Raw genomic sequence first — 27,714 nt, 5'->3', positions numbered from 1 at the left:
GGACCAATCAGCACAGATTAGCATCGTGCTAAGGAGGGGTTTGGGAACAAATTAATCGCTGGATGAATCATATGGGAGTCGCTGGGCTAATTAGGTAAAGATAAATGCATATTATAAGACAATGAAATTGTTTTTTGACCTTGCATGCATATAAGCCTGTTGTTGGAGACCCCAAAACCAAAATATGACCCTTTTTAATGTATAATAGGGGCTCTTTAAAGAAAAAAGTCAAGTACATTTTTTTATAGCTGAGTGTGAATTTACAGCAAACATTCATACCTTTAAGCATCTTCCTCACTAACGCTCCTCTAACCGAAGACTCCTGAAACTCAAAGTGCCTCACAGTAAATGAAAGCGATTCCTAAAACAATTCTAAACTTTTATTTTCTAACAAGAGTGAAAAGAAACAAAGGCAACATGGAAATGAAAATGTTTATACACAAACCCACGACAGCGCGTGTCTGCAATAGCAATACCAATAATAATAATAATAATAATAGAATAATAATAGAATTATTAGAACCCCAGTGACAAAGAAGATGGACATAAAGGGAGTTAAAGTGAGAGTTTGTACAGCTGTGTGGAGAGGAACAGGAGAGGACAGCAGGAAGCTTAAGAGACACAACAGAAGCACTGAAAGGAAATGACAATGAAGAAGTGGAAAAGGACTATGCAGGAACCTATCTTAGGAAAGTAGCACCAGAACGTAAATGCCTTTGTTTTTTCCGTCACACTTTCAAAATATTGTACTAGTTTATTCACAACGTCGAGCCTCCCAGACAAAAACGTGAGACTCTGTACAAAAAGAATACGGTGTCATCGTGGCAGCCAATGCCAGTCTCCCATTCTGCCCCGCCGAGTATGTGTGTGTGTGAACGTGTGTATACCTGGACAAGTCATTTTATGCAGCACACGGCATTGGCGTTAAGAACAGTTTGGTACATCTATACTGTAAAGTCAAGACAGCTTAACCGCAGGGCGAATCCCGTTTTATCCCTCCTCTAACAGAAACGGAATTAACCGCCTGCGCCAGTGCACTGTTCAGGATGAGGGGAGTGAACAGACACAAACGGAGGAGAAAACAAAACAAACAGAAAAAGTGCAGTGGTTAGTATGGTCAGGATCATCCATTTGATGGGTTGAAAAGAAACATTAACGTGAGCTTATTATGTGGGGGAATGAGCCTGAGCCCTGCGCTTTTCTGTCTCTGTGGTTCATGGTTCTCCATCGGCTCCTCCACAGCTTCAGGAAAACATCACAACATCTGCAAGGGAAGAACAGAGGCGTTTGTTTCTTTCACAGACGACAGATGGCTCTCACGGATGAAGAGTGGAGAGTTTTGTACCTCTGTGTGTGTCTGTAGGTGGGCTGTGATTGAGGGCTTTCGTCTTCTTGCAGTCTGAAGCCTCTGTGGATTTCGGCTCGCCTTCGGTTTTCTGGCTCTTTCTCTTCCTCTTGGAGTCTTTCGACTTGTTGCCACGACCTGAGCTTCTCTGCTCCTGCAGTTCAATCTGAAACACAAACCCAGTCAACACAGAGTAGGTAGCGAGCCGGAAAGGGCAGCCATGAAGGAAAGTTACCCCATAATTTTCTTGTAGGGGACCTATAGACTGATTTCACGTGGCCACCATTTTAAACAACAAAATCGAGGCTGCGGTAGGAAGAAACCCGGACGTATCACACAGGAGTCACACAGAGGAGTCACACAGGAATGTTGTGTACCTGGCTGTATATCTTATTAGCAAAGAGAAAGTGACACAAATTTATACTTTCGCCACCTTCCAAGTGACCCGAAGGTCCGTTCTGAATGAATAGTGAAAATAAAAAGGGATATCGGACCTTATTTTCAGCTAAGTTAAGGGAAATGGCACTTGTTAGCTAACGTTATTTTTCCCAAACACACATTTTAGAGGCCAACTCTAAACTCAAGTTAATGAACTGATTCTTTTTACCATATTAGACATGTCACGATCCAAAATTTCGGTACTTAAAAAAAAAAAAAAACGCCCATTTTCCGTTAACATTTAAGCACTGTTGATGACGTTCTTAAATAGCTCTGATTTGCCATGGTGACAGAAAAGACTGTGATTGGACTTGAAGGTCATCAGTTCATCGCTCTTCACCGATGTTTACCAAGTGCAAACACAGCCGAGCGATCCGCAGATGAATCGACTGATCTTCACGGCTTTAAAACACTCCAATGTCCGTCTATCTGTTTGCGATCTGTGAAGAGCGGTGAACTTATGACCTTCACAGCCAATCAGAGTCCTTTCTGTTGATCACTGGTGAATACTATGGCAAATCAGTGCTGTTTAAGAAAGCGCTCAGCAGCACTTAAATTTTAGCGGGAAATGGACATTTTTAAAACTTTATTACCAGGACAACACTGTTGAAGACAACACGAGGGTGTGCTACAGAGGACTTCATTGCTTTATCGCTTACCGGGTTACATAGGCTGAAGCAGGGAAGCGTCCTCACAGTGTTAACCTGCTGCCATGAACTGAAGCCTAGGAGGACACTTAAGTGTATTACTCTTAAAGAGACTGTGATGATGTTTGATGCCTAATATTGTTTTAATTGTTTAAATTAAACTGAACAATATTAAAGTGATGTTTACACCACATCTGCATTTTCAAATCGCGGCAACAGCTGGAGGCTTGTAGTACACAGCATATTGCTGCAATGTTTACAGTGCTGATCCTATACTTCCGGGTTTCTTCCCACAGCAGCCTCGCTTTCGTGTTTTAAAATGGCGGCCGCGTGAAATAGGCGTATTATGCCCCTTGTTTTACAAGATGTGATGTCCCTAGAGGGTGTACATGAAGTTCCAGCTCAAAATACAACACAAATAATGTTTTATAACTATTTGAAACAGACCCTTTTAGGATTTTATACCAATAATGCTGTTTTGGTGACTTTTGCTGTAAGTTCAAATGAGATTTTGCTTCCAGCCCTCTTTTTAGAAGAGGGCAGAGCCAACGAATGCTCTCAGAAGGCAGTCTATGAAGACTAGTGCTCATTTGTGCATCCTAAAACTCCACATTTATAATTCGTCACTGACATTATCTTTGGAAGAAGGTATGGTGCGAAAACTCTAACAGCGGATGGCTGCTTCTCACTCAGGACTGTCTACGGCAATGAGGGAGATGTTCCATTAAAGATTACATGTACAATAAGAGAATGTCAAATAAAGCGTTTCTGCTTTTATACAGTGTGATTAGAAAAAATTTAATACATTTTTAGAGGCTGGATGTTCACACATTGTTGCTACACAACTGTGGTAAACTCTTTATACAAGTGACGCTTAATAGGTCCCCTTAATTTTACACTGGCTCTTCCATGCTCTATAATAGTTTTTAGTAGTGGCTCTTTTTTAAAGCTTACAAGAGCACATCAATTTGTTGTTACACTAAGCCATATACTGCCAGGGGGAAAACGTGTATCTTATAAACCAGATCAATGTGTTGTTGTATCAAAAATATTTCTAAATGTATAATTATGAACTCAAATCACTGACTTCTGGTGGCAGCTAAATGTCTAGACAACTTCTTGGTTGATCTTTGACTCAACATATAATGCAAGACACCAAAATTAGACCTAACAAGAGTACTGAGACCCTCTTGTAAAGGCCGCCTTAGTACGCTTTTTAAACAAAGACTGAATCGGTTCGTTTGTGGTGAGAACATGATCCAAATTCAAAGAGACCCAATTGCAAAAAGTACTGCACACTCTCGGACTAAATCATCTGCAGTAGTCAGCTGTGCTGTGTTTTATGTGATAAGGGCACGTATTTGTTTTCAGTGCTCCAACAACAGCTCTCTTTTCATCCTCTCGGTTTACTTTTAGGGAGTTAGGAATTTTCATGCAAGTTAAATCTGACCAACTAAAAAGCACTTTAGGAGATATCTGGTCAACAACTGATATGGATGATACCACAGGACTGCATTTTTGGTTTGTTTCAACTGGTTCAGACCAGAGCAATAAATGTGTTGTAAAGAAACCTAAAATGCTGAAAAATGCGACAATGTATCATTTGTTGCTCTTGATCTGAAGCAAATGAACCTAGCCACAGATGTAAAAGCACCCTAACAGAGTCAAAATACTGACCCTATTCTATGATGTGGAAGTGCGCTCGTTTTTGCAATTGTTATAGAACTTCCGATTCAGTTGCCTATGGGTCAAACTATTTGCTCTACAAACAAGTGTGTTCATGACTATACATAAAAAGTAGAACACAATCATAAAATATTAGTTTGTAACATCAATAAGCATAACAAGCCATTTTTAAAATCTAGAAATCAATGAAAGGGATTGAGACCGAAAGTCTCCACTCATATGTGAAGAATAAGATGTTTAAAATGTGAGCTTTCTGAAGGAGCAGTGGCTGAGCACTGAAAACTCAAGAATATTGTGGTACAATAAATGTTTATATTTTAAAGAAATGGCATGGCACAATGGAACTTGATGCTGTAGTTCTTGTCTGGCAAGAGAACCTTATTATATTGTGTCTCAATCTTGCAGTCAGGGTCAGAGTTTGAACAATGAAGATCTTAAGCACAGAGTTTATGATGGCATGACAGTTCACTGGAAGTGAACGGTTTGTCTTACCGAAATGAATAAAGTTTATTGTTGCTTATTGTATAAGCCTGTGTATAAAGCTTATTGGTGAACCGCTCACATTAACTACTTACAACACAAGACAATGACGAACAGTGAAACCCTTTAACATTTTAACTTCTCGTTTCCACTTCCAATTTCTTACCAGGGTTTAGTTAACCTTGTTTGTCTACTCTCATTGGAGTTTCTGCTAAGAACACATCTTACATTATGTATCATATGTCAAGTCAAGAGATTAGCCGAGAAGTTCAGTCAAGAATGCAAATACAGCAGCAAACGGAAAAAGTGATTTGAATTTACAATTTAAAATTATGCAACATTTTTGTTACAAAAACTCATTGATTACCTTAAAAACATGCACTAACCACTAGCAATGTATGGGTTTAGTTTTATGACAAAGTTATGTGCTTCTGAAAGCTTCAAAAATTATTAGCTGCATTTCCACTGTTAGGCCAGTGCGAGCCAAGGCTTTTATTGGGCCGGGCCGTGCCAATAACCCGGGAGCATGAGCACTGTCGGGCTAGTAGCTCGCAGCGCATCATGCAAACCCCGCCTCCAGAACGTCCCCCGAATCAAACATCACACAACCCGCCCAGTTCAGCAGGAATTAGAGAGGCAGATAAAGCACACCATCGCATCATCATGAAACGATTAAAATGAAAACAACCAAAACAAACAAATGACACGTTTCTGTACATTTATTTATGCATTTATTTTCAATTCCTCAAGTAAAAGAAGGTCTGTGAAAATATAACTTAGTTCTATGTGAATTACACACTAAAAATACCAATTTGGAAGCAGTGTATATGTCTATATCGTTACTACATAGGTGTGAATGTGAGTGTGTCCTGTTCATTTGTGTACCACAGATTTAATTTTATTCGTGAATCAAACATTATTATAAAAAAGAAAAAATTTGAAAATCTGAGGACAACCTATGCAATATTGTAGGTTTTGACTTCTCCCCTTAGCACTGTATCCTGACATAAGAATTTGGTCTCCACAGCACAAATCTAGAGATGTGAAGCACTCTTCCCTCACCTGTATGAGTGTCCGCAGGGTGTCCTGTGGTGGCTGTGATGCTGCCTGCAGGATGCGGTAAATAGTGTGGGTCTGGTCAAGCGTGACCTCCAGCAGGTCTCCTTCAAGCTGAAGCTCCTCCAGCTGTGCTCTGACGGATGTGTTCAGCTCCACCACTGGCCCTTTAAGACTCGGCACTAGTGACAACAGAGACTCCACCCCTAATAAAAGCCACAGGGTTAAAAATGACTAAAAGCAATACTTGGAAAACCAACATCAGGGAATCTAGCAAACGAACAAACCTGTAACTTCACGTGTGCTCAACTTTCTGCCAATTCCATTCTCACAGCCAGACTGTACAGAAGACAGACATGTTTTTGTTAACTAACAAGAAAAGATGGCTAGACTTATAACCCTTTTCCACAAGCATGAAACTGGGGCTAGTTCAGAGCTAGAGCCATTGCAGAGTTGGAGCTGGTTTTTCTGATAAGTCTTAAGTTTTTTTTACATGCTAGAGATCAAGCAAAAAGGTTTATACCCAATTAATGGTGAGTAAATATTAAATGCACTTTCACATTTTTGGTTGAACAACCACTTTGTGAACCTACACAAAAAAATGTAAATCTAATAAAACATCCACTTCCAAATCATATAGTCAAATTAGATTTATTTCAGTTTGCAATTAATTGTTTTACATGACTTAGAGACGTTGTGCACACTGGATGTATCTCTCGAAAAATCGTCTGCGCCAGTGGTGTAGTGGTTAGTGCGTCGACACATGCACTCTGTGCTCACGGCGACCCGAGTTCGAAAGTGTGAGCAAACATCTAACAAACGGAGTAATGGAACAAACAGAAAAGCAAGCAGCTTATAATGATGGAGATTGGTTCAAGGCTGCTGGATGTGACCAAATTGAAGGACATTATTTGTGCTTTGCATGTATGGCTGGTATTTTGATGAGCGTCAAATCGATAAATTATTTTGTTTAACTCTTTCCCTGCAGTTAACGAAAGAAAACACTTCCTTGCCATTTACGAGTTAAGGCAATCCGTGTTTTAGGTGTATTATGGTAGGGAAAGCCCTAATGCATGTCCTGAGTGAGGTACATGATGTCAGATGGCTCGGGAAGTAAAATCTGAGAGAGAGAAAGTAAGATCGTGGATAAAATAGGTGTTATAAACCTACCTTTGGCTTAATCCCGAATGTTTTAGATCTAACTGTTTGACAAAAGACCAAAATAAAGAAGCTCTATTTTTATGATTTGTGTCATTGTGTCAGATTGCACATCTAACATAATAGGCTACATAATATAAGATGAGATGTATATATAATAATATAATATCAAATTTTTTATATTTGTATGCTATTTTAATCGCAAAATTGTCCGCAAATTTCTGGCAATTACCATCACAAAATCAGACATTTTTAAATTGCAAAAAAAAAAAAAAAACAGGGGGTCTGATTTATATAGTTTCTATCAATGTAAAGAGAAAGGTCACAACAAAATTAATTAGTAATTTTGGACTACAATAATCCGATTTTCTGCCCCACAAAATGCAGGAGGAACTGGTTGAGCACCAAGCAGGAAAAAAACACCCACATACAATAACTAGAGTCTGGTGCCTGCATTTGATTGGCAGTTGACAAGTGGAAAAAAAATAAATGAAAATATCCTAACCATAACAATAGGCACAATAAATATATATTTATAAATAGGAGGTCCCTGACATTCCAAAAAATCCCTGATATTCCATGACTAGGACAAAAAATATATACAATTCTGGAATAGACCTTTTAAAATTCCATGACATTGCAGAAATTCCATTATCTGTGGAAAACCTGATTCAAAGTGTTAGTGCAACTAGCAATAATTTCTATAGGCAGAGATTATAGATGAGAATAGCGTGTTTATCATTGTGTTCTTCTGCGAATTCAAAAATGGTAGTCAAAACAGTTTATTCATTTAATTGATCATCGTAACCCCAGCCTGAGCCCCCCAATACAAGGGGTTCTTTCTTCTAGCCCAGCAATATTTTGCTGTCCAAAGTCAAAGAACCAATTTGGAACTATGCTCTGTCTCTGAACTAGCACTCAAACTGCCTTGGTGGAAAAGGTGTGTATTGTGGATTCCTTTACGTACAATCGCACAAGCTCACCTGTGTACCATTAACGCCGTTCTTTTCACTCTTTTTTGGCGAGTTCCCATCCTCCGTCAGATCGATAACACCATCTTCTGCTTCCTCCGAGTCAGAAAGCACAATTACAGTATCTCCATTCCATTTCTTTTTCTCCTCTGGTTCTTCCTCTTTTATACTGACCATTTCATCCTCTACTTGTTGCAGTCTTTCTAGTGCCCCCTGTACTTCTGGAGTGTCTAACGCCTGTTTGGCTTTGCCCTGCCAGTTAATGGCCCTCTCTGTAAGACACTGTAAAGCTTCTCCCTCTGGCAGCCGTACAGGTAACCTCTGCAGCGCCACCAGCAGCGCTAGAATGGTTTCCAGCCGTGGCCGTCGGGATCGCTGGCACCGTGGACAGAGGAAACGTGTGTTCCAGTCCCACCAGCAGAGGGGCTTTGCAAGATGCGTGTCTGAGGAGGCCAACAGTGGTGGGAAGGACACACAACCTCCATGGAACCAGTCTTTGCACAGATGGCACCGGTGAAGCAAGGGGCGAGGTGGGCCACCGCAAACACACACAGTTTGGCTAGAGGTGAGGGAATGGGAAGAGCCTCCATTTTGCAACATGGGACTGTCTGAGTTAAGGGGTGTATCTGTCTCCATGGAGTTACTCTGTTTCTTTTCTGTCTTGATACTGTCCTGGTCAGTGCTTGCTCCATTTTCGATACTGGGTTTCGCCAAATTAACCTGCTGGAGGCGAAGGAGGGCTTCTTTCTCCAGACGCTCCCCTTCTTTAAATGCCATCACCTGATATTGGTGACACAAATGAGACAAAGATGTAAAACTTACAATCACTTTGGGAATTGCATTAATATTCTGACGTGCGGAGATTTCAAAAACCTTTTTCTCATGGAGACCAACAGCACTCGTCTTTAAACTTTTCCAAATCAAGCACCCAATTTAACTAATCAGCTTTGTTTATATAGTCAACATTATAAGTGGACCAAAAATTTTTTTCCCAAATTGTCCTAAGACAAGAATAGATTTTGTTGAACAGTTTTAGGACAACTTTGATGAAAGATGATGATCCCCTTGAAATGTTGACTACTGTAGACACCCCAGTTGCTAAAATGTGTACTGTTGGTGTGCCTCCAGAACCAGGGTTGCTTATATCTACTCTAGGCGGAGTTCCAAAAACCTTGGAGTGTCCTCCAAATCCTAAAGCTCAAAGTATAATTCATATGTTGGCATTTAATTTTGTGTGACTGTAGTCAATTTGTAGTCACTGAAGAAAGACATTGAATATGGTCAACACTTAACATTCATGAAGAGAAAAGGGTTACTACATTACATTTTGGAACAGTGTTTTTCATACACAGATTCAGAGGTAGTCTCCTAAAAGTAGCAGTTATGTATATAGAGGAACTCACAATAGCTCCTGGGTCTCGGAGGTCCTGAGCTGTGAGACCTAATACATTGACATCCGAATCTGCTTCTGTAGCCATTGAGTTGTCCTCCATCTTCTTGCTCTTCTCAACACATGGGCAGAGCACCTACAAAATTGCAAAAATTAATGGTTGGAATTTAATTGGTGGCATTAAGGTCTGCAAACAAACTCAAATAACTATTGTTATGTTGTTCAAACTAAATCAGGTCAAAGTAAAGTTTGTATCTGTACTTTAAAACAATTTGCCAAAACAACTTTTTCTGAAAATGTCTAAATTAGTACTGTGAATTACACAGTAATTTTCCACTGACTGAAAAGTTTTTCTCCCAAGCAGCGCAGCATATTTTGTCAGTTGTTTTCAATGGAAGTGGCGTTTTTTTAGAATGCCAGCAGTGGGGTGAGGCACTGAGCATCTGTTTTGCATTCACCATTTTGTAAATGCTCCTACAGTTGGAAAAAGCGCTCTCAACTGAGCGATTTTGGAAGAAAACTACCATTTTCAGCTGCGCAAAATGCTCGGTGGATACATGTCCTACTGGCCCACCACTACTCCAGTATTTCAAAAGCATCTGCTTTACCTCGAGCAGACTATGTTGGCCGTTTTTCTTCAGAAAGGTTTTGCTGGCCTTCTCTCTCCAGGAGTGAGCACTGGCCACCTGCAGCTCTAGCTGCTTTAGCTCCTCCATCTTCACTGGCAGGTCCCTCCCAATGGCTACCAGACCCTCCAGGTCATCCAAACATGGGTAGTGCTCACCATTCTTCTCCACAAGAGATCAGAAAAAGAAAATTTCAATGATCCATTCACCAATAATCAACCACACTGAATTGCAGGTTGACCATATTCAATTCAATTCACCTTTACTTGTATAGCGCTTTTACAATGTAGATTGTTTCAAAGCAGCTTCACATACAAGCATATGCAACATCATTAGCAGCTTATTTCAGAACTGACCAAACTATTCTCACCTGAATTTCCTCTAGATCGGTAACCCAAGCCCGAGCTCGGCTCAAGCAGGCCTGTAGGGACAGGATATTAGGAAGCTGCACTGGTATTAGCTGAGCCTCATTCACAATAGCCTCCAACGTTGATAAATGGTGTTTTTGCCTGCTCACAAAAGACAATTGAGAGATAAACGATGGCTGTAACAGTATGGTGACATTCTGCTCTTCTCTTGTGCTCCAGCTCACCTGTCCTCCAGGCATATCTGTGCCTTCTCCTCCCAGCGTTCAGCTATTGTCAACAGCTCTTGCAGTTCAGCCATTGCAGTCTCCACCGACACGCTCTGTGGTACGTTACAGCCCGACTCCATCAAGTTCCTCAGCACAGACAGAGTCACCTCACTGCCCTCTGGCCCTAACGTCCGCCTGACCTCTCCCAGCCAGCGCCCCTGCTCCAACAGCCCACTCAGAAGCTCACATGCTGGGGCAATAACCGGCAGTGACGCTCCTTCCTCCAACAGAGCCCGGATTTCAGTGGCTGCAGGAAGAGGAGAGTCCTGCTTCCACTCACTCTTGGTGCTGTCGACCAGAACTTGAGCACGGGAATCAAACTCCTCAATCTTCTGCAATATTACCTGGTAAACAATTAACAGAGGGTCACATAGATGCATGCTGCTAAAAATAATTAAGACTATTGAGCATATCTTTGGTATGTTCTACCTGAACTTCCTCCTGCTGCTTTATAACACATGGCAGGTTCTGCATGGTGTCCACCAGAGTCTTCAGCTCCTTCAGGGTTATTCTACTGCTCTGGCTGTTGCTGAGGAGTTCTGTGCTGCTGCTCTCGCACTTCTCGATGTCCGTGAAGACGGTGCTGAGGCGCTGGAGCAGCTCATTATTGGGGAACTTTTTGTCAGCTGCCTCTTCTTTTAATACCTCTAGATCTTTAATATCTGAAGACAGAAGATAAAAATATATGTGGGCTTTCAGGGAATGTCAACTGCTTAAAGCAGTGGTTCTCAAACTGGGTGTCGCGACCCCTGTAGAGGTCGCAGAATAATTTCAAGGGGTCGCGAGAGTGATTTTAAAAATTGTCTAATTTTCAGTGATTGTAATATATATTTTTCAGTATTACAAGTAAAAGCTAAAATTTTCTGATTTTTTTTAAGATATTACTGATTATTTGTTTTAAAAAAGTGAATGGAACATCATAATTGTGCAGCGAATAACTCGCTAGTTATCAATACAGCACGCATCTGGATGTGAAAACAGTCTACGGAGCCGTCTTCTTTGACGAAGCATTAGAGCAGGACCCCATCAGACAAAAGTAGAAAACGTCAGAAATATCAGGATGAATTCATAAAGTATTTAGGACACATTCAGGCAGAATGCATCTTTGCACTTGAAACGCAGCGCTCAGGAACAGTTTAAAACAATTGTCATGTCAACTTGCGCAAGTAAACACAGCCCGTAACTCTTGCCCGCCTTCACGCTCTTCTTATTGGCCCACTGCTCAAGAACCGAACGCAAATAGAATGGTTAATATCAGCTGTCAATCACTCAGTCAACGCCTTCTGCCTTCTTTGACAAGCGCTGAAGATGAGAATGAAAACAACACAGACAGTTGACACTGACAAGTCCGCTATGAAAAATAACTAAAGCATTCACTGTAAAGTCAGTGGGACAGGGTTTTCAGGTAACTGTTTGCCACATCTACACATTTTAAGCACGAGAGTTTCTGTTTAATCCTTCATTTAATCACCAAATGCTGTCTGCCGTGCAAGTGGCAGATACATGTAAAAGTTAACGCCACATACACCATCGCAAAAGGGCTTGCACTGACTAAGGTTAAACTAATATTTCAACTCATGAAAAGACCGGTATTGCTATTAAAATGACGTATACAAATAATAAGGTACATGTCAAAACCATCTGTGCAATATCAGACACCACCCGTGAGAACACAGCACAGTTATCATTAACAGATTCATTTATGTCAAGCAGTGCGTGCAGGCCTGGTGAGCGGTCCGTGTGTATCTTTTGGTCACTTAATTATGTTATAAAAATGTATTTTCTTGTGATAACGAGATTTCATTGAGACATGTTTTCCTCACTCATGCATATATATTTTTTGTTGTTAGTTTTGATTAGTGTTGATTTCAAATGCAATAAATATGTTTATAAAACTTGTAGTAACGGTGCTCATAAATGGTGGGTGCGACTAAATTTTGGCGGGTGCGCCTAAATTTTTAAAAGTAAGGAGCACCAGTGCTACCAAGCAAAAATGTTAATTTCGAGCCCTGTAATGTAGTAAATATAGGTAAAATATTGTGAACAGCTTAAAATAAGTTATTTTTATTGTTTGTATATGCTTTGGTAGTGGGGGGGGTCGCGAGTTCTTGACGATCTTACATTGGGGGTCGCTGGCTTTAAAGTTTGAGAACCACTGGCTTAAAGGACGGTTAGACTTTAAGACACTCATTTCTTTGTAAGGACTAGTGCATTGTTTTGCACATTCCCCAAAAATGGTTTTCATCTAAGGCAGTGTGTCAACCACGTTCATAGATCCCCTCACAACACTGCATGTTTTGCATGTCTCCTTAGTCCAGTGGTTCTCAATTCCAATCCTTGGGCCCCCCCACCCTGCACATTTTGTATACCTTCCTTATGGCCCGTTTCCACTGAGTGGTTCAGTACAGTACGGTACGGTATGCTTTTATGGTCGTTTCCACTGTCAAAATATACCTAAAAGCAAACTGTATCGTACCACTTATTGGGTACCCTTTGCAAAGGGTTACTTAGCACAACAAAAGGGTACCAAAAAGCATAGCAAGATGCACAAGTGAACGCTATTGGTTTACAGAGATACGTCACTCGGTCATGCAACAAGCGAAAATTAAAACAAAGGAACCACAAATTTTTAAAAACACAGCAGAGACATTATACCATAATAATATATACATATAATAACGAGCCATGGTCGACCAGAGCTCAAACAAACCTTGTCGTTGTCTTGATAAACAGCCACATAGCCAAGAAAAAGAGCAGAATCTACCCTGTGCTCTGTAGTTTTTTACAAGGCCGTCTAAAGCACGAGTGGTTTTGCTTTCTCGCTTGCGCTCGCCTCGTGTCTATATTTTAAATAGTAAACTTCTTGAGCTGATAATAATAACGTGCGCGTGATTATTGAAGTGCTTCTGACACCCAATCCTTTCAGAAGCGGGCAAACGTGAGAGTGAAGTGCGAAAAAACAAAGGAGAAGCCGGAAAAAAACAAAGGAGCAAACGATCGTTTCAACAACATAAAACATGAACAAACTGCCATGTTTAGAGCTTGATTAGCTGGTTCACGCATGTCTAATTAAGGGTTAGAGCTAAACTCTGCAGTACAGTTGCCCTCCAGAACCAAGTTTGTGCACCCCTTCTCCCGAAGCTGAAATTATTGCATGAAACAAAGAGATGTAAATTGTGCAGTTCATGAGGGAGGGGCTTCAGGAACATCATTGAGAACCACTGACGTAAAGAAATACAGTTACCTATTTTGTTGCCTTCATCCTGCTCTAGGGCTTCCTTCACACGGTTGGCCCAAGAGTCAAAAGACTCAGCGCGAACTTTTAGCCGATGCAACATAGCCAATAGTTCATCCAGAGTATAACGATACCTGCATATAGAAGTACATACAACACTTACTTCAGAACACTAAGGTCTTGCTGCCAGATCTGATGTTTATTATTTAATTAATTTTTTTATTTACCATCTCACTTTTTTTTTTAAGTAATCGATATCAGCTTTTACACTACACACAAAACAATTGAAAGTACACGTACTGACCCTGAAAAGCTTATGCTTACAACTGTGCAATTTGCAATGAATGAGGAAGCTTTTGCATCCTGTATGATTTGTAAACATCAGCAAAATATAAAACTTTAGCATGACTCCATTGGGTTGAGCCTTATTCCTCCATTGTGCCTCTGAAATAGTAGGTTGCTTGGTGTCCGCCTGAGTTGACAATTCATCAGTCACTTTTCCAATGATGTACAACTTGCATTATTAAGGTAATACGTCACCTCTATGCTTATACGGCAGACACAAATGCATTTATCTGATTCATATCAGATTTAATTCCATATATAAATAAGGTTTGAAACCAATCGTAATCCACATGCTTTTTTTTTTTCATCTTACACATAAACCTGTCATATCCAATCTGTGCCACACACAAAGAAAAAAAATCTAAATTGGGTCACTTGAATCATGTAAATGATGCCTAAAAGCTAATTCACACTGCACCAACAGGTGTGTCAAATGTGGAAAATCACTCTAAGACAATCTACAACTAATGAGTTCAGATTCAGTATGTATAGTGCGTAAATACAAGCCTTATACGCACAAACAGACAGAGCTAACAAACCCAATAAAACCTGCATCAATTAGTGAATTAGGTCTAAATATCTACAGCAAGAAAGAGTACTATTTTACCTGAGGTAGAGTTTTTCACTCGGGCAAGAGCAGAGGTCCTGGGCATGATAGAGGCATACGAGACGCTCCTGGCAGTTCGAACATGCCAGGGCTGAGAGGAAGCAGGTGGTCTTACATTTGTCACACTGCCTTTCATCATCAGGCAGCAACTCAAAGGCCTCCCTTTCAGCTTCCTTGATGCCCTGAGAGATAACACCACAGAACAAAAGGCAGGAACTTAATTTATGGAAGTCAATTTGTGTGTGTTTGTAGATTATGGTAGTTTTGAGCAAAAAAGCAACTGTAAAAGAAAAAGACAGTAGAGCACAGTGTTGCCGACAGATTTGCACTGTATATGATGGCACTACTCCCGTGGGAAATATAAATGTACAGTATTTGTACACATTTTTACTTGTAAAAATCCATTACTTTTTCCTGACTTTCAAGGAAATATTTATGACCTAATGTTTCATGTAATATCTATGTATACGTAGTAAATAAGAAAAAAAATGCACATTCAAATTACAGCATATTGTAAAATATGTATCCATGTAGTTTAGATTTAAATCTGTGTAACAATTATTTAGACTTCAACACTACTTTGCTAAAGTAATATGAGAGCATGTGTGTACCAAGGATAGATAGATAGATAGATCTCTCTCTCTCTCTCTCTCTCTCTCTCTCTCTCTATATATATATAAAATAAACTTGGTAAAAAAAAAACAATCTATGGTAAAAACTGAAGAGTACTGTGGGTCAGCTGTCAGAATTGTTTTTTGTAAACCCATTATTCCAGCTTGACTCAAATAAAGTTAGTCTATATAGCAAAAAACCCAATTGTAAATTCAGCTGAGAGTGTCACTGACAAACATCTTCTTGACTTTTTTTTTTTTTAAGTAAAATACAGCAAATTCAACAGGTTACATATTAGGCATTTTGATAATAACAGACTTTCTGCTTTGACATATTTGTCAAAGTGAGTTTCCAAAAATAAAGACAGCCAGGAAGTGCAGAAATAAGAGCACCTGAATTCACCACATGAAAAGCTAGCTGTTCTCTTGCAATCTATGTGAACATATTAAAAACACTAGTGTCCTCACAAGGTTATAAGAATAGTACAAATTAGCACTCATAGTATTTTACCTATGCAGTTAGAAATTTTTTCCTGAATTACAATCAATGAAAGTAAAGGAGAGACTGAGCTGAAACTGCTTTTTACCCCACACAGAGAATGTCACATGAGACAAGACCATGCAAATGTATTTGAAACTTAACCAATATTATACATATAGTGTACAGATATTTGTTAAAAAAAATTAAATGTCCATATTTTTTTAAAACTATATATGGGTTTAGACTGCTTGAGCTGTCTAAATGGAAATTAAACTTTTGTGAAACTTTTTCTTCTAAAACACATTCATATTAAACTACAATGCTGCATTTTGATTTAGAAACACACAGTGTTCATTCAACAATGCCAAAAGGCTTTTGGAAAATCTCTTTGGGGCGGTAAGTTTTGATATGGTGGGCTGCAAAAAATAATGTACTGGAAACAGAGCAAAACGGCAACTTTGCCTTTTTGGTAGGTTAGTTATTATGAATAGGAATGTAATGATTAATCGATTTCACTATTAACTACGATTGATTAATCATAAGGGCTACCCAACAACGTGTGTCTGGACGGAACAAAAATGCTGCAAATAAACAAAGTTATAACAACTGTGCGCTACTTTAAAGTTCCAAGCTAAGGTAACTAAGGCTAAGGCCATTAACTAAGGTCCTATTAACATGTTGTGTCTTTTGCACACACAAGTTCGTTATTTCTTTTCTTGCGTGCATGCTGGGAGTGATTCGCAAGCAGTGCGCGCATGGAACGATGTGCTCACTGTTTCCAGGTGCACCTAGTCGAAAGAATGATGCGAGTCACGTGACAAGAACTGACCATTCTTCTTCATACTTTGTATGAAACATATGCATTTCTACTCCAAATAGAAAAAAATACAACAAGAAAATAAATTTGTAATATAGTTGATCAAAAGTACCTTTCAGACTACAATTGTTCTCTTTAAAAGGGAAATACTTAGCTAATATGACGCTTAAATTTACATTAAATATATTTATTCTTATTTTTATTTATTTATTCATTGCTCTGTCATTTATTTTCAGTGTAAAATTATAACTTAAGTTTATTATTATTTGGTGCTTGATTATTTAGTTACTGAGCAGTAATAAACACATTCAAATATAAGGAGTTTTCATGTGATTTTCTAAACTAGTAGTGATTTGAAATGAATAAATGCATAATAACTGTGATAACCATGAAACTGTGATTATTCCTCGGACTAATATCCTACAACTAAAATCTATAATCATTGCATCCCTAATTATGAATGATTATAAAGAGTTATTTGACAACTTCAACAAAAGAAGGTAAATAAAATGAAAAAAAAAAAAAAAGATTTTTTGATAACCATGATGCTCTCTTTAGCTTTGATTTCTACTTCACAAATTTTATACACAGTACATGAAACTTTACTCATTTATGGTCATTTTTAGTCCTCTTACCCTTTCCAGTAGGCTTTTGCGTAGTTTCCTCTCTTCCTGCACTATGATGAACATCTCCCTGTGTGTGGCGGCTGCCAGGTTTAGATCCAGCTTTTCTGGGCAGGCCGCCATCTTGCAGGTGAGTTCCTCTTGAGAGAACACACAGTAGCGCCTCAGCTGCCGGTAATGCTCAATACAAGAGCGCCCTGTGGGCAACTAGAACAGAAACAGGAAAAGCAACAGACACATTATATCACAACAAGGTCTTCAAAACTTCAAACATGCACCACTTCAAAGACAGAGGTAACTATTACACACATTAGTTTACACTCACATTATAGAAGTAAATGAAAGTATGTCTAAGCATGTATTTATTTTTTACCCAGTCGGCAGTGCAGAAGTTGACTGCTTCGGCAAAGTTATATCCCTGATTAAAACCGCTGTGGTAAGCTCGTGGAAAGGTGATGACAAACTCCCCAGCACACTGATTTGTCCGAACCACCTGTCAATCAACAAATGAATTATGACCCACCAACAAATCCACTTACATATAGAACACATATTGTTGTCTCATTACACTTAAACTATAAGCAATAATTGTATTTTAAAATAAATAAGCTTCTAAAAAAACAATATATGTTTTTATATATTTATTTTAGGGCACATATTATGCATTTTTTAACAACACATCATAAACCAGCGCAATCAAATTTACTTAATTTAATTGGGCGCTTTCATTCAGGCCCTATTTGGGATTTTTAAAACAGCAATGGCTTAACACAGGATTATCTTAAGTGCACTAATGAAAATTGCAAGTTAGTGTTACAAACCGGCACTCCATGATTCATGAGTATATTTGGGTTCATGATGGTGACTAGCTGGTGGAGCAGGTCTGGCTGGAACTCAAATAGCTCGGGTGTGAGTTTCTTCATCACCTCCTCCAACTTCTCAGCAGCTGAACTTGGAACTCCATACCATGTTTTGGGCTCACCCCTGAAATAGAGAATACATCAGAATTTACTTAAATCTACAAAAGCAGCACACAAAGCGTAAGGTATTACAAGAAGATCTTTTCAAATATGCACTACCTGCCAAAAGTCTTGTCGCCTATCCAAGTTTTAGGAACAACAAATAATAACTTGACTTCTAGTTGATCATTTGGTATGAGTAGTGGCTTATATGAAAGGCAAAGGTCTCTAGATTATGCTTATTTTACTAAAATAAAATATGATCATGCCTTGATTTTTAAATATTTAATTAGGACAGTAAGGTTTGACTTTGCTTAGACAAAAGTATTGTCTCGTAACAGAAATAATGAATAGTATAGAATATAAAATCATGGTGCAGTGAAAAAAGAATGAATAGTGTATGACTCCTATGAGCTTGGACGACTGCATCCATACATCTCTGCAATGACTCAAATATCTTATTAACAGTCATCTGGAATGTCAAAGAAAGCGTTCTTGCAGGACTCTCAGAGTTCATCAAGACTCTTTGGATTCATCTTCAATGCCTCCTCCATCTTACCTCAGATGCGCTCAACAATGTTCGTTCTGGTGACTGGGCTGGCCAATCCTGGAGCACCTTGACCTTCTTTGCTTTCAGGATCTTTGAGGCTAGCGTTTGCGGAGCGCTATCTTGCTGAAGAATTTGCCCTCTCCTGTGGTTTGTAATGTAATGGGCAGCACAAATGTCTCGATACCTCATGCTATTAATGTTGCCATCCACTCTGCAGATCTCTCGCACACCCCCATACTGAATGTAACCCCAAACCATGATTTTTCCTTCACCATACTTCACCGATTTCTGTGAAAACTCTGAGTCCATGTGGGTTAATTTTTTGGGTACTTGGGTAATGATCAACTAGAAGTCAAGTTATTATTTGTTGCTCTTACAATTGGGATCGACAACAAGACTTTTGCCAGGAAGCGTAGACTGGCTAAAGTAATCTAACCAAAATATCAAGTGTGTGAAAATAATAAGTAATAGTGATTTAATAATGATCTTAATTAATTAATCTTAATTAATCATTTAAATTATTTATAAAATGAAAAGGATGTTGATGGCAACTATGATTTTGAGCCTAATCTGTGGGTTTTGGTATAAATATCAAAGTCTTATTTTGATGTGCCTTTACATTTATGCAATTGGCAGATGCTTTTATCTAAAGCAACTTACTTTGCATTGAAGCTACACATTTTATCAGCTTTTGCTTTCTCTGAAAATCAAAAGCAACAAACTTGGCATGGCTAGTGCCATAGGAAGGCCTATAACAGCACGTCACGGGCAAAACATTTAAACTCTATTTACACTGGTACTAAGAATTGTTCACTTTGGATTAATAAAAATGCATCTTAAAACCAGATGTAAAATGCAGGCATGTGATCAGCTGAGGATTAAAAAGGAAAACGAGTTCCAGATAAATACTACAAAGAATATTAACATAAAAGCTCATGTATTACCAGTGTAAATAATTGATGGAGTAACTCCAGTGGTCCTCTATGTGCCAACAGAAAGCAGAGAACACCATGCCCACATATAGCCATGGCACCTTCATGCCAGAGATATCTGCATTGATGTGGCACAACAACGACTGTTCCAACACTGGCATAACATTCAGGTTCCAGCCGCTGCGGGCATAATTCTGCAACAAAAACAAGATAGAGGAGTTCATTAACATTTATTCATTAAGCAGATGCTTTTAAATAAAAAGTGAGGATCAAAGAAGCACTTCAAAATTAGCAGAGTAGCAGTTTAAAAAGAAGTTGCTTGTCTACGTTTCTTTTTTCAGTTTATCACTCAAAACGTGCAAGTCTGAAAACGGAAAATAAGAGTAACTAACCTCTTCCTCCTCTGTTAAGTGTCTCTTGCCATTGTTGACAGGAAAACCACTACCAAATTCTTTTGAGTGAATATCGGCACCATATTCTACAGTTACATCTTCTTCAATACTGCTAACCAACCTCCAAAACTCCTTTTCAACCAACTCTGTGGGTACCATCTAAAAAAAAAAACCCACAAAGAACAAACGCAGTGTGATTCATACATGTAAAGTGCATCTGTGGGATCACAAGACGGATTAAAGGGCAGGAAAGCACTCACATGGACAGGCATGTTGAAGTAGTCTGCTTTGAAAGTGTCGGCCATTTCACCGAAGCTCTGTAACGTGTACTCTCTTGTGGCCTGTTCGAAGCCGAATGCTTCTGATGGCTTCTTACACTCCTACACAAACAAAACACACATTTATAATTAATCACTAGATTGAACATTTTTTAATCATGCTATATAAAGTATTTCAATATTTATGCATTTCCCAGTCAATAAACATAGACAACTAATAGTTACCTAAAGGTCCCACATACAAAAGTGATTTCCAACAAACACATCTTTTATAACAACAGCATGATGCAAGAATATTTCCTTGGCAGGTCTCCCTCACCTCTGCTATGCATTTGGGACAGCGCCAGTTGCCCTTGGGTGGGTCTGTGAGTGGAGGTATCAGGCAGAATGTGTGGTAATTATCATCACATCCATCACAGAGCATCAACTTCTCGTCCTCATCCCCGCGTCCACACATTCGACACACAAACGAGTCCACCTGACAGAGAATTCAGTTAGCCTGTGCAAAATGTGTCCACTCATCATTTTGAGGCAAGCAATATTAAACATGTTGGTTTCCCTTGAATTAATATCAGGGTCAGACAGAGTAGAATTGGTCTAAAAAATAAAAAATCATGTCTGTCACAAAAACAAGGTGTAAATAACTTACATAAAGTGTTTTAATGAGCCCTAATCATAGCAATCTGATTTGCATAATCATTATCATTTGTATTTCATTCTAAAGTGGAGGAAGCAATACTTACTACATCTACAATGAGTATAACATTATTTTTTGTCTCCACACAATGAAAAAAAGGTGACAATGGTCCTGTTATACTTCAAACTAAATCAAAGAATAAACTGAAACTACATAATTATGTAATTTTACTAAACTGGATTCTTTTTGAGGTAATTTTGTCAGTTCGTAACAGCTCACCAAAGCAAACTTTTCTGGGGAAGGGGCTTTGACTTAGCTACTAAATACCTTTGAGTCGACCTAGGGTGCACTCTCACTATGCTATCCGAACCGCACCAAGGCCCGTTTCCCGGATTGTTTAAGAAGTGAGCACGCTCTAAATCGGGCTCAGGCGTGGTTCAGTTGGCCGGCCCTGGCCCGGTTGGAAGAGGTGTGCCAGAGCGCGGTTCACTTGGGCTTTGGTGCTGTACGCTTGTAGTGAGAGTGCAAAGCGCCCCTGAGCCCGAAATTGAAGACGAGACGTGACTTTTAAGGGACTATTTCATAAGGATTTATTAATCATTCTTACTCAATGAATGCAAACTGTCGTAGATTAGTAAAGACGCAAACCCCTCACTGCACGACAGCTGTACCTTTAGCAAACCTCCTAATTCCTGCAGCACTGTGTCTCATTCCATCCTAAACGACTAAATTGATATAAAGAAATCTCCACTGAGCTGAGCGAGAGCGCTTCTTACAGAACAGCACATCATCGATGATGTAAGCATGCTCAGGCCCGAATGCAATGTGAGTGCGGGCAGTCGGGGGAGATGGGCAACTGTACAATGTGTGAGTATGCCTCTAGTCACAGAACATCTGTTTTACGAGTTTGCGGACATCATAAGGGCCATTCAGTGTCAGTCGGCAACAAATAGAAAACAAAGACATGACGCACTGTGGTAGCATTTTTCATGGAGGCTGTTCGTCAGATGTTTATGAAACTGTTCTTTGTCAGTAACCATCGTTATGTTTGGGGGCATTTTTAGTGACTATCACACAAATTTATGAACATAACATTGTGCATGCTTTTCAAGTCTGAAATTGTGAGGTATACAACAATGTCCATTTTGGTTGACTTCAGAAAAGGGCAGTGCACTGTGCTTTTTGTGTTGCTAGACAACCACTGAATTGACTGCCTTTGTGCCGGAGCGGGTGACATCAGGCACTTTTCCATTTAAAGGCTGATTTATACTTTCGCCTGGCGCTGCATCGCAGACCTCCGCTTACTGCACACGCATCTCATGAAATGGATGAGGCTTTTATAGTTGACGTGTTCGCCGCTGTGATATCCTTTAAAACAACGTAAAGTCAGACGTATAAACAGAGAAGTAGGAAGTTTCCGGAACTACATCATATTATACTGTATAATAGCTAATTATTTTTATTATTTTTTATAATTTATTTTAATGATTATAAAGATTTTTATAACCATTCCAGATTTTTTTTTTTAATCAAACTTTGATGCATCACTTGCTTTTGTTCATATCTCGGACAGTTCTAACTGTTATAGTTAAATATCAATGACAACAGAACATATGTTGCTCTACAAATATATATATTTTTTATTATGGCAAGAATAAAAGCCAAAAAAAGTTCACTTACTAAAAAATACTAACTTTTTTAATAGATTTAGCCCACTCAACAATTCATACATTACTGTCTGGCTAGTGTGTTCTCTACTTATATGATAATAGACAAAAATGGTCCAACATTCCTGACCATCATCACCAATAAAGCCTAGAAAAATAGGCCACCAGTATATTGTAAACCGAAAGGTTCAAATATTCTTTTCCAGTCATCAAAGAAATAATGTTACTTCATTTCAGTTGTGTAACTATTAAATTGTTGTAAAATTAAAATTGTAATATATACATCAGTATCAAACCTATAAATGGTGGAAAAACATATTCTGTAATTGTGTATTAAAACCACATGGGCATCAACTTTTGCCATGGCCTCTTTTTTTGGTTTTAACAAACTTATCCCTCAAGTTTTTCTAAACTTAACAAAAATGTCTTTTTTCCCACTGCTGCTGCAATTTCTAGTCGTCTCTGTGATTACGCATGGACAGATCATAAAGATGTGTATACAATCATACCCATTTCAGACAAAAATTATTCAAAGCGATTCATATTCAACGCGTTGCTGTGCGAACTGTTCACTCAAGTCTTAAAAAAATTTTGTGTGCTCCACCAGCTGAAATAATGTCGCGCGCACCCAAAACGAATCTCTGCTAACACCACAATGACGTCACATTGGCTGTGCGCACACAATTGAACTAGCAATCGCTTCAACCAGGCTTGAGAGTGCTTGCGCAAAACTGTGATGCATAGCAGGTGGCAAAAATTTGAGGCTCTTGTAGCACATAAGCAGCACACAAAATGCTCATCACCAATATAAAAATGTATTTATTTTAAATTATAAAAGTGCATCTTACTGCAACACACATTCAGTGTTATCAGCCCTAAAGGCACTTTTCACCTCATTGACTTCCATTCATATGAATGCGAATGTGCCAGACCCCTAACACAAGCTTGTGTTTCAAGTTTTGCATGTCGCTGCATACCAAAGTTCAAGCTTGGTGAACTCTGACCTGCGCACTTGCATCACGTGAATGCGTGAGACATATAGATCAAAACATGACCTCTATGCGCAGAAATGTAAAACATGGAGCAACTGCTCATTTTATCAGTGCCGCATCATTGTGCTTTATCCTGTTTTACCCTTTTTGTCCAATCAAATTGCTGCATAATCAAACTTTAATGTGACAACTTATGAAGGCTCAGTTAGTCCTTTCTGGTGTTAACATCAACCATGTACTGAATTTAATCTGTTTTAAACTTATTTTTTCTGCTGAACATGAGTTTTTCTGAAGAATGTTTTTGGGGAAAAACAGCCATTGACTTCTATAGCCTTATGTTATGTAGTGTAGTGTTATGAAGTGTAAAAAACAATTAAATGATAGCAGAATTATAATGTAATTTTTATTTTACTCAGACTAAATCAAGTTGCAAATGAATAGTTACTGATAAAATTGAATGCCACTTTAGAAGTCAACTCTTAAGTTTAAACGTCTCAACTTACAAACTGTGGATTATTGAGGTTGCGTCGGAGTCTCATGGTCATCTTAGTGCAAGGCTCATCACTGGGATCATTAGATTTGTCTATGTGACTTTTGTCATCATCAACATCCTCCTTAATGGTGAGATTTGGGGGTGGCGGTGGAATGTCTGGATCTGATTTTGTGACCGCTGTCTCTCCAGGTTCATCCTTCACAGCACTGTCCCGCACGATTACAGTCTGCGGCAGATCATCTGGAGAAAATGTACAATACAGGAAAAGTCTAAAATGTTCATTGGTCACAAGAACAAATTCATTATTTAATGACAATAAAAATGTTATTTATCTATCAAAATTTGTAACTTTCATCAGCCAATGTGCTGTAAAACAAATAAACAGAAAGGGAAACCATAAACAGGACTACAACAAACAAGCCCAGAAACAGACCTCCTAGGAGCCGAATGCCTTTAACAAAAAAAAAAAAAAAAAGGTTTTAATCTAGACTTATAGATACTGGTGGAATGCACATGTCTTATTGACACTGGGAAGGCGTTCCAAAGCCTGGGAGCAACAATACAGAAAGCAAAACAAATCTCCAGTACATTTAATTCTCAATTTGGGTATACACAACAGATCCTGATTGAAAAACTGAAGGGATCTGGTAGGCTGAAACAAAATCAGTAGCTCACTGAGTCGTACCATTTAGAAATAAGAAAAATCAATAAATAAATGTAACATTTTAGACTCTGAAATGAACAGCCAGCCAGTATAAAGCTCATATGATTGGAGTAATATGCTTCCTCTTTTTTTGTCCCAATCAGAAGACGGGTCACTGCATTTTGGACAAGTAGCAAGACTGCTCAGGACAGCAACGTTTTCAGGCTGGACTTTTAAACAAGTGTGTTGAAACTCAACATTGGAGAATGCTGGTTCTCCAGTTCCATGATTAATAGCCCTGGTATAGCAATCACTATATCTTTTATGAACACCAATAGCATTAAAAATGCAGACACAAACCTTTCTTCCGCGTCTTGTCTCGAGGCACAAGACCAAGGCCCATCATTTTAGGTCCAGCCCCATAGATCTGTAGCTTTTTCAGCTCAGGGTTCTTCTCAATGTCTTCTTCTGTAGGCTCCGGCTAATGGGCGCAAGTGAAAGACTGTAAGTGAACTACAGGGACAAGGATGACGATACATCACAGATGTTTTTTTCTTTCCCATAGATTTAAAAAGCCACAAGATAAAGCTTGTCTAGGATGGAATGTAACTTCCATTACACTAAACAAAGCTTTTGCCATGAGGAACTAGAGTAGTTCTTTTCACTGTGGTAAAGCATCAGAGAGGTTGGTGTAATCATCCACGCACCCCATCTTTTCCTAATTTATCGTAAAATATTTTCATGCTCAAATCACATCACTGAAAAACCACAGATTTATCTAAAGCAAAAATGGCCGAGACAGTACTGCAGACTGTTAAAGCAAGAGCAAACATGCATGAAGTTAGTTTTGTGCCAAGTCTGACTGCTTTCAAGAGGGGGAAAGCAATTATGCATTCATGTACTCCTAATACTGAATGGTAAAGCTAGATGGTAAAGTCTGTCATTAAGCAATGTACTAAATGCTTTTAAAGTGTAATAAAGTCTTTATATTTAATAAATATTTTGTTCAGTTTATTTGTGTTTTAATGCTATATCAGCAGTTTTGTCTATAGTCATGACAACGTTGGTAATATATATTCAGTACAAAAATTACAATTATAACAGTTTATTCTCAAATAAGATCTTTCAATTTAGTCAATGATAAATATTTAACAAAGTTTACAGAAGACACCTTATTAAACATAATATTTAACAAATATCTCTCATTTTAAATTTCACATTGAAATTATGTATTAATAGTTTATAAATAATTAATCAGAAGAAAGATTATATTAACCACACAATCCCTACCTCAGAGCACAATCAAAATGTGTAATCCATAAAATAATACTATCAAAATCTGTCAAAAAAACTGCATCAACATAATGAATATGAACAGCAATAGTTACCAACATATAGAAATATTTACCTACTTTCATGAAAACCTAAGTGACAATGCTAAATCTTTATTTAATCTTCAATTTACTTACTGATACTTATCTAATCACATTGCTTAATTTCCAAATCACCAGTAAAAATCTGTGAAAATATATTTTTAACCAGTCTGAATTGCTAAATGCTAAAGCTTGGAGAACTGAATGAGCATAACAGCCAGCTTAACATTGACTGAAATCTTTCTACTCTCAAAACCAAAGCTTTGCTCTCCTCATGAAGCAAACACCTACCTTCTGACTTTCGACAAAATAAACAATATGAACAAGGCAAAAAGAGAACAGCAGTGACATCGTATTATAGCATATTATAGATAGGAAGTTATTTGCTGCCCAAAAATGGGCAAGCAGTCCACCACCACCAAAGAGGAAATGTGAGCAAGCCAGCATTGCTAAAAGTGTGGCAAGACAAGCAAACTGGCATGTATTAGTTGAACGACAGACACTGAAGAAGAGGGGATGAATGCACAAAGCAATAAGCAAAAGCAAGAGCTGAAAGATGAGAAACCAGAGCATCTACGTGAAATCAGACACCCAGCTAAGCGTGAACAACAGCAAGAGCTCGAACAAGGGTTTTTTGAGAGCATGAGAGATTGTTAGAGAGAGTAAGAAAGTGAGGGATAAGAAGAAAAAGAAAGAATAGAGGGAAGGAAAGAAAGAGAGCTAGAGAGAGCGAGGCAGTACCGAGGAGATGTGTTGAGAGCCAGTTGTAAGAGGGTGGTGAGTTGGATCCTCTGGACCCTGCATGGGGAGACAATAACCAAAACAAAATGGACTCCAGAGAGAGACAGAAGGGGGGAAAAAACAACAACCATGTGCGACAGGACAGAGCCAATCCAGGGACTGTAGCCTCCTAAAAATGTGTAATTTCCTTTAGGTGTGTTAAAACACTTAAATGTTAAATGTCATTAAGATAAAAAAAATTAAAAGTAATCATGTATCAGTGTGAAACTGCACAACCGTTCAGTTGAAGCAGTTTGATTTATTTGTCGTAATTGCACATGATTGTTCAACAGATCACATCTGTTCATCAGTTTCTCCATAGATTTAAAATAACTTGACAAACAGCATTATGTTCATATGTTATGTAAGATACCAGAGAAAAGTTTGGACACAGCTTCACATCCTTTTTTATGAAATAACACAAATAGATGTATAGGAATCTGATCATTAAATCATCTTAAAGGTGCGATATAATACAAATTCGGATGTACTGAAGCATAGCTGAATAATACAATGTCAGTAAACAGAAATGACATACCGTTAGCTTTAAACCATTGTTTCCACGTTCTCGTGTAAACACCATAAGTGTAAAACACGGACAGTTTTGTTGCACATGGCATCATTAAAATGCACACCCGACTGTTAAAATTGGTTACAACATTTCCTTGTGAGATTACAACAATGAATATTTTATCCCCTTAATTTGAATTTTTCTAAGCTTACATTAAGCATACTATAACCGTGAGACAGATGCTGAATGGCGGTATGTGCATACACCAAAACTGCCTGTGTTTTCCTATGCATTTAAGCTTCAAAATACATATCTGTCGGACCAGTTTGTTAAGCATAATTACAATTTAGCCTATAT

At 38.6% G+C, this 27,714-nt stretch overlaps 1 protein-coding gene across 2 annotated transcripts in view; it reads right to left on the bottom strand.

Annotated features, from left to right (window-relative positions):
- Window positions 1-365: 365 nt before the first annotated feature.
- kdm5c (lysine (K)-specific demethylase 5C) overlaps window positions 366-27,714 on the bottom strand; it is a 39,695-nt gene continuing 12,346 nt past the window's right edge. Inside the window, exons 7-28 of one of the 2 annotated variants that reach the window (XM_056463136.1) lie at window positions 26,808-26,864; window positions 25,054-25,174; window positions 24,061-24,290; window positions 20,581-20,739; window positions 20,244-20,363; window positions 19,984-20,142; window positions 19,604-19,785; window positions 17,972-18,134; window positions 17,524-17,643; window positions 17,163-17,357; window positions 14,619-14,800; window positions 13,676-13,800; window positions 10,861-11,093; window positions 10,390-10,775; window positions 10,168-10,306; window positions 9,780-9,959; window positions 9,185-9,307; window positions 7,794-8,561; window positions 5,940-5,991; window positions 5,659-5,858; window positions 1,346-1,511; window positions 366-1,264 (exon numbers count right to left, since the gene is read on the bottom strand). In XM_056463136.1, coding sequence (XP_056319111.1) covers window positions 1,245-1,264; window positions 1,346-1,511; window positions 5,659-5,858; window positions 5,940-5,991; window positions 7,794-8,561; window positions 9,185-9,307; window positions 9,780-9,959; window positions 10,168-10,306; window positions 10,390-10,775; window positions 10,861-11,093; window positions 13,676-13,800; window positions 14,619-14,800; window positions 17,163-17,357; window positions 17,524-17,643; window positions 17,972-18,134; window positions 19,604-19,785; window positions 19,984-20,142; window positions 20,244-20,363; window positions 20,581-20,739; window positions 24,061-24,290; window positions 25,054-25,174; window positions 26,808-26,864 — 4,080 coding nt within the window. In that variant the 3' untranslated portion in view covers window positions 366-1,244. The remainder of the gene's footprint in view (window positions 1,265-1,345; window positions 1,512-5,658; window positions 5,859-5,939; window positions 5,992-7,793; window positions 8,562-9,184; window positions 9,308-9,779; window positions 9,960-10,167; window positions 10,307-10,389; window positions 10,776-10,860; window positions 11,094-13,675; window positions 13,801-14,618; window positions 14,801-17,162; window positions 17,358-17,523; window positions 17,644-17,971; window positions 18,135-19,603; window positions 19,786-19,983; window positions 20,143-20,243; window positions 20,364-20,580; window positions 20,740-24,060; window positions 24,291-25,053; window positions 25,175-26,807; window positions 26,865-27,714) is intronic. The other variant, XM_056463137.1, reaches the window with a different exon arrangement.

This window comes from Danio aesculapii, chromosome 8, assembly GCF_903798145.1.
Source record: "Danio aesculapii chromosome 8, fDanAes4.1, whole genome shotgun sequence".
NCBI classification, from domain to species: domain Eukaryota; kingdom Metazoa; phylum Chordata; class Actinopteri; order Cypriniformes; family Danionidae; genus Danio; species Danio aesculapii.
This window is presented reverse-complemented; position numbering and strand designations above follow the sequence as displayed.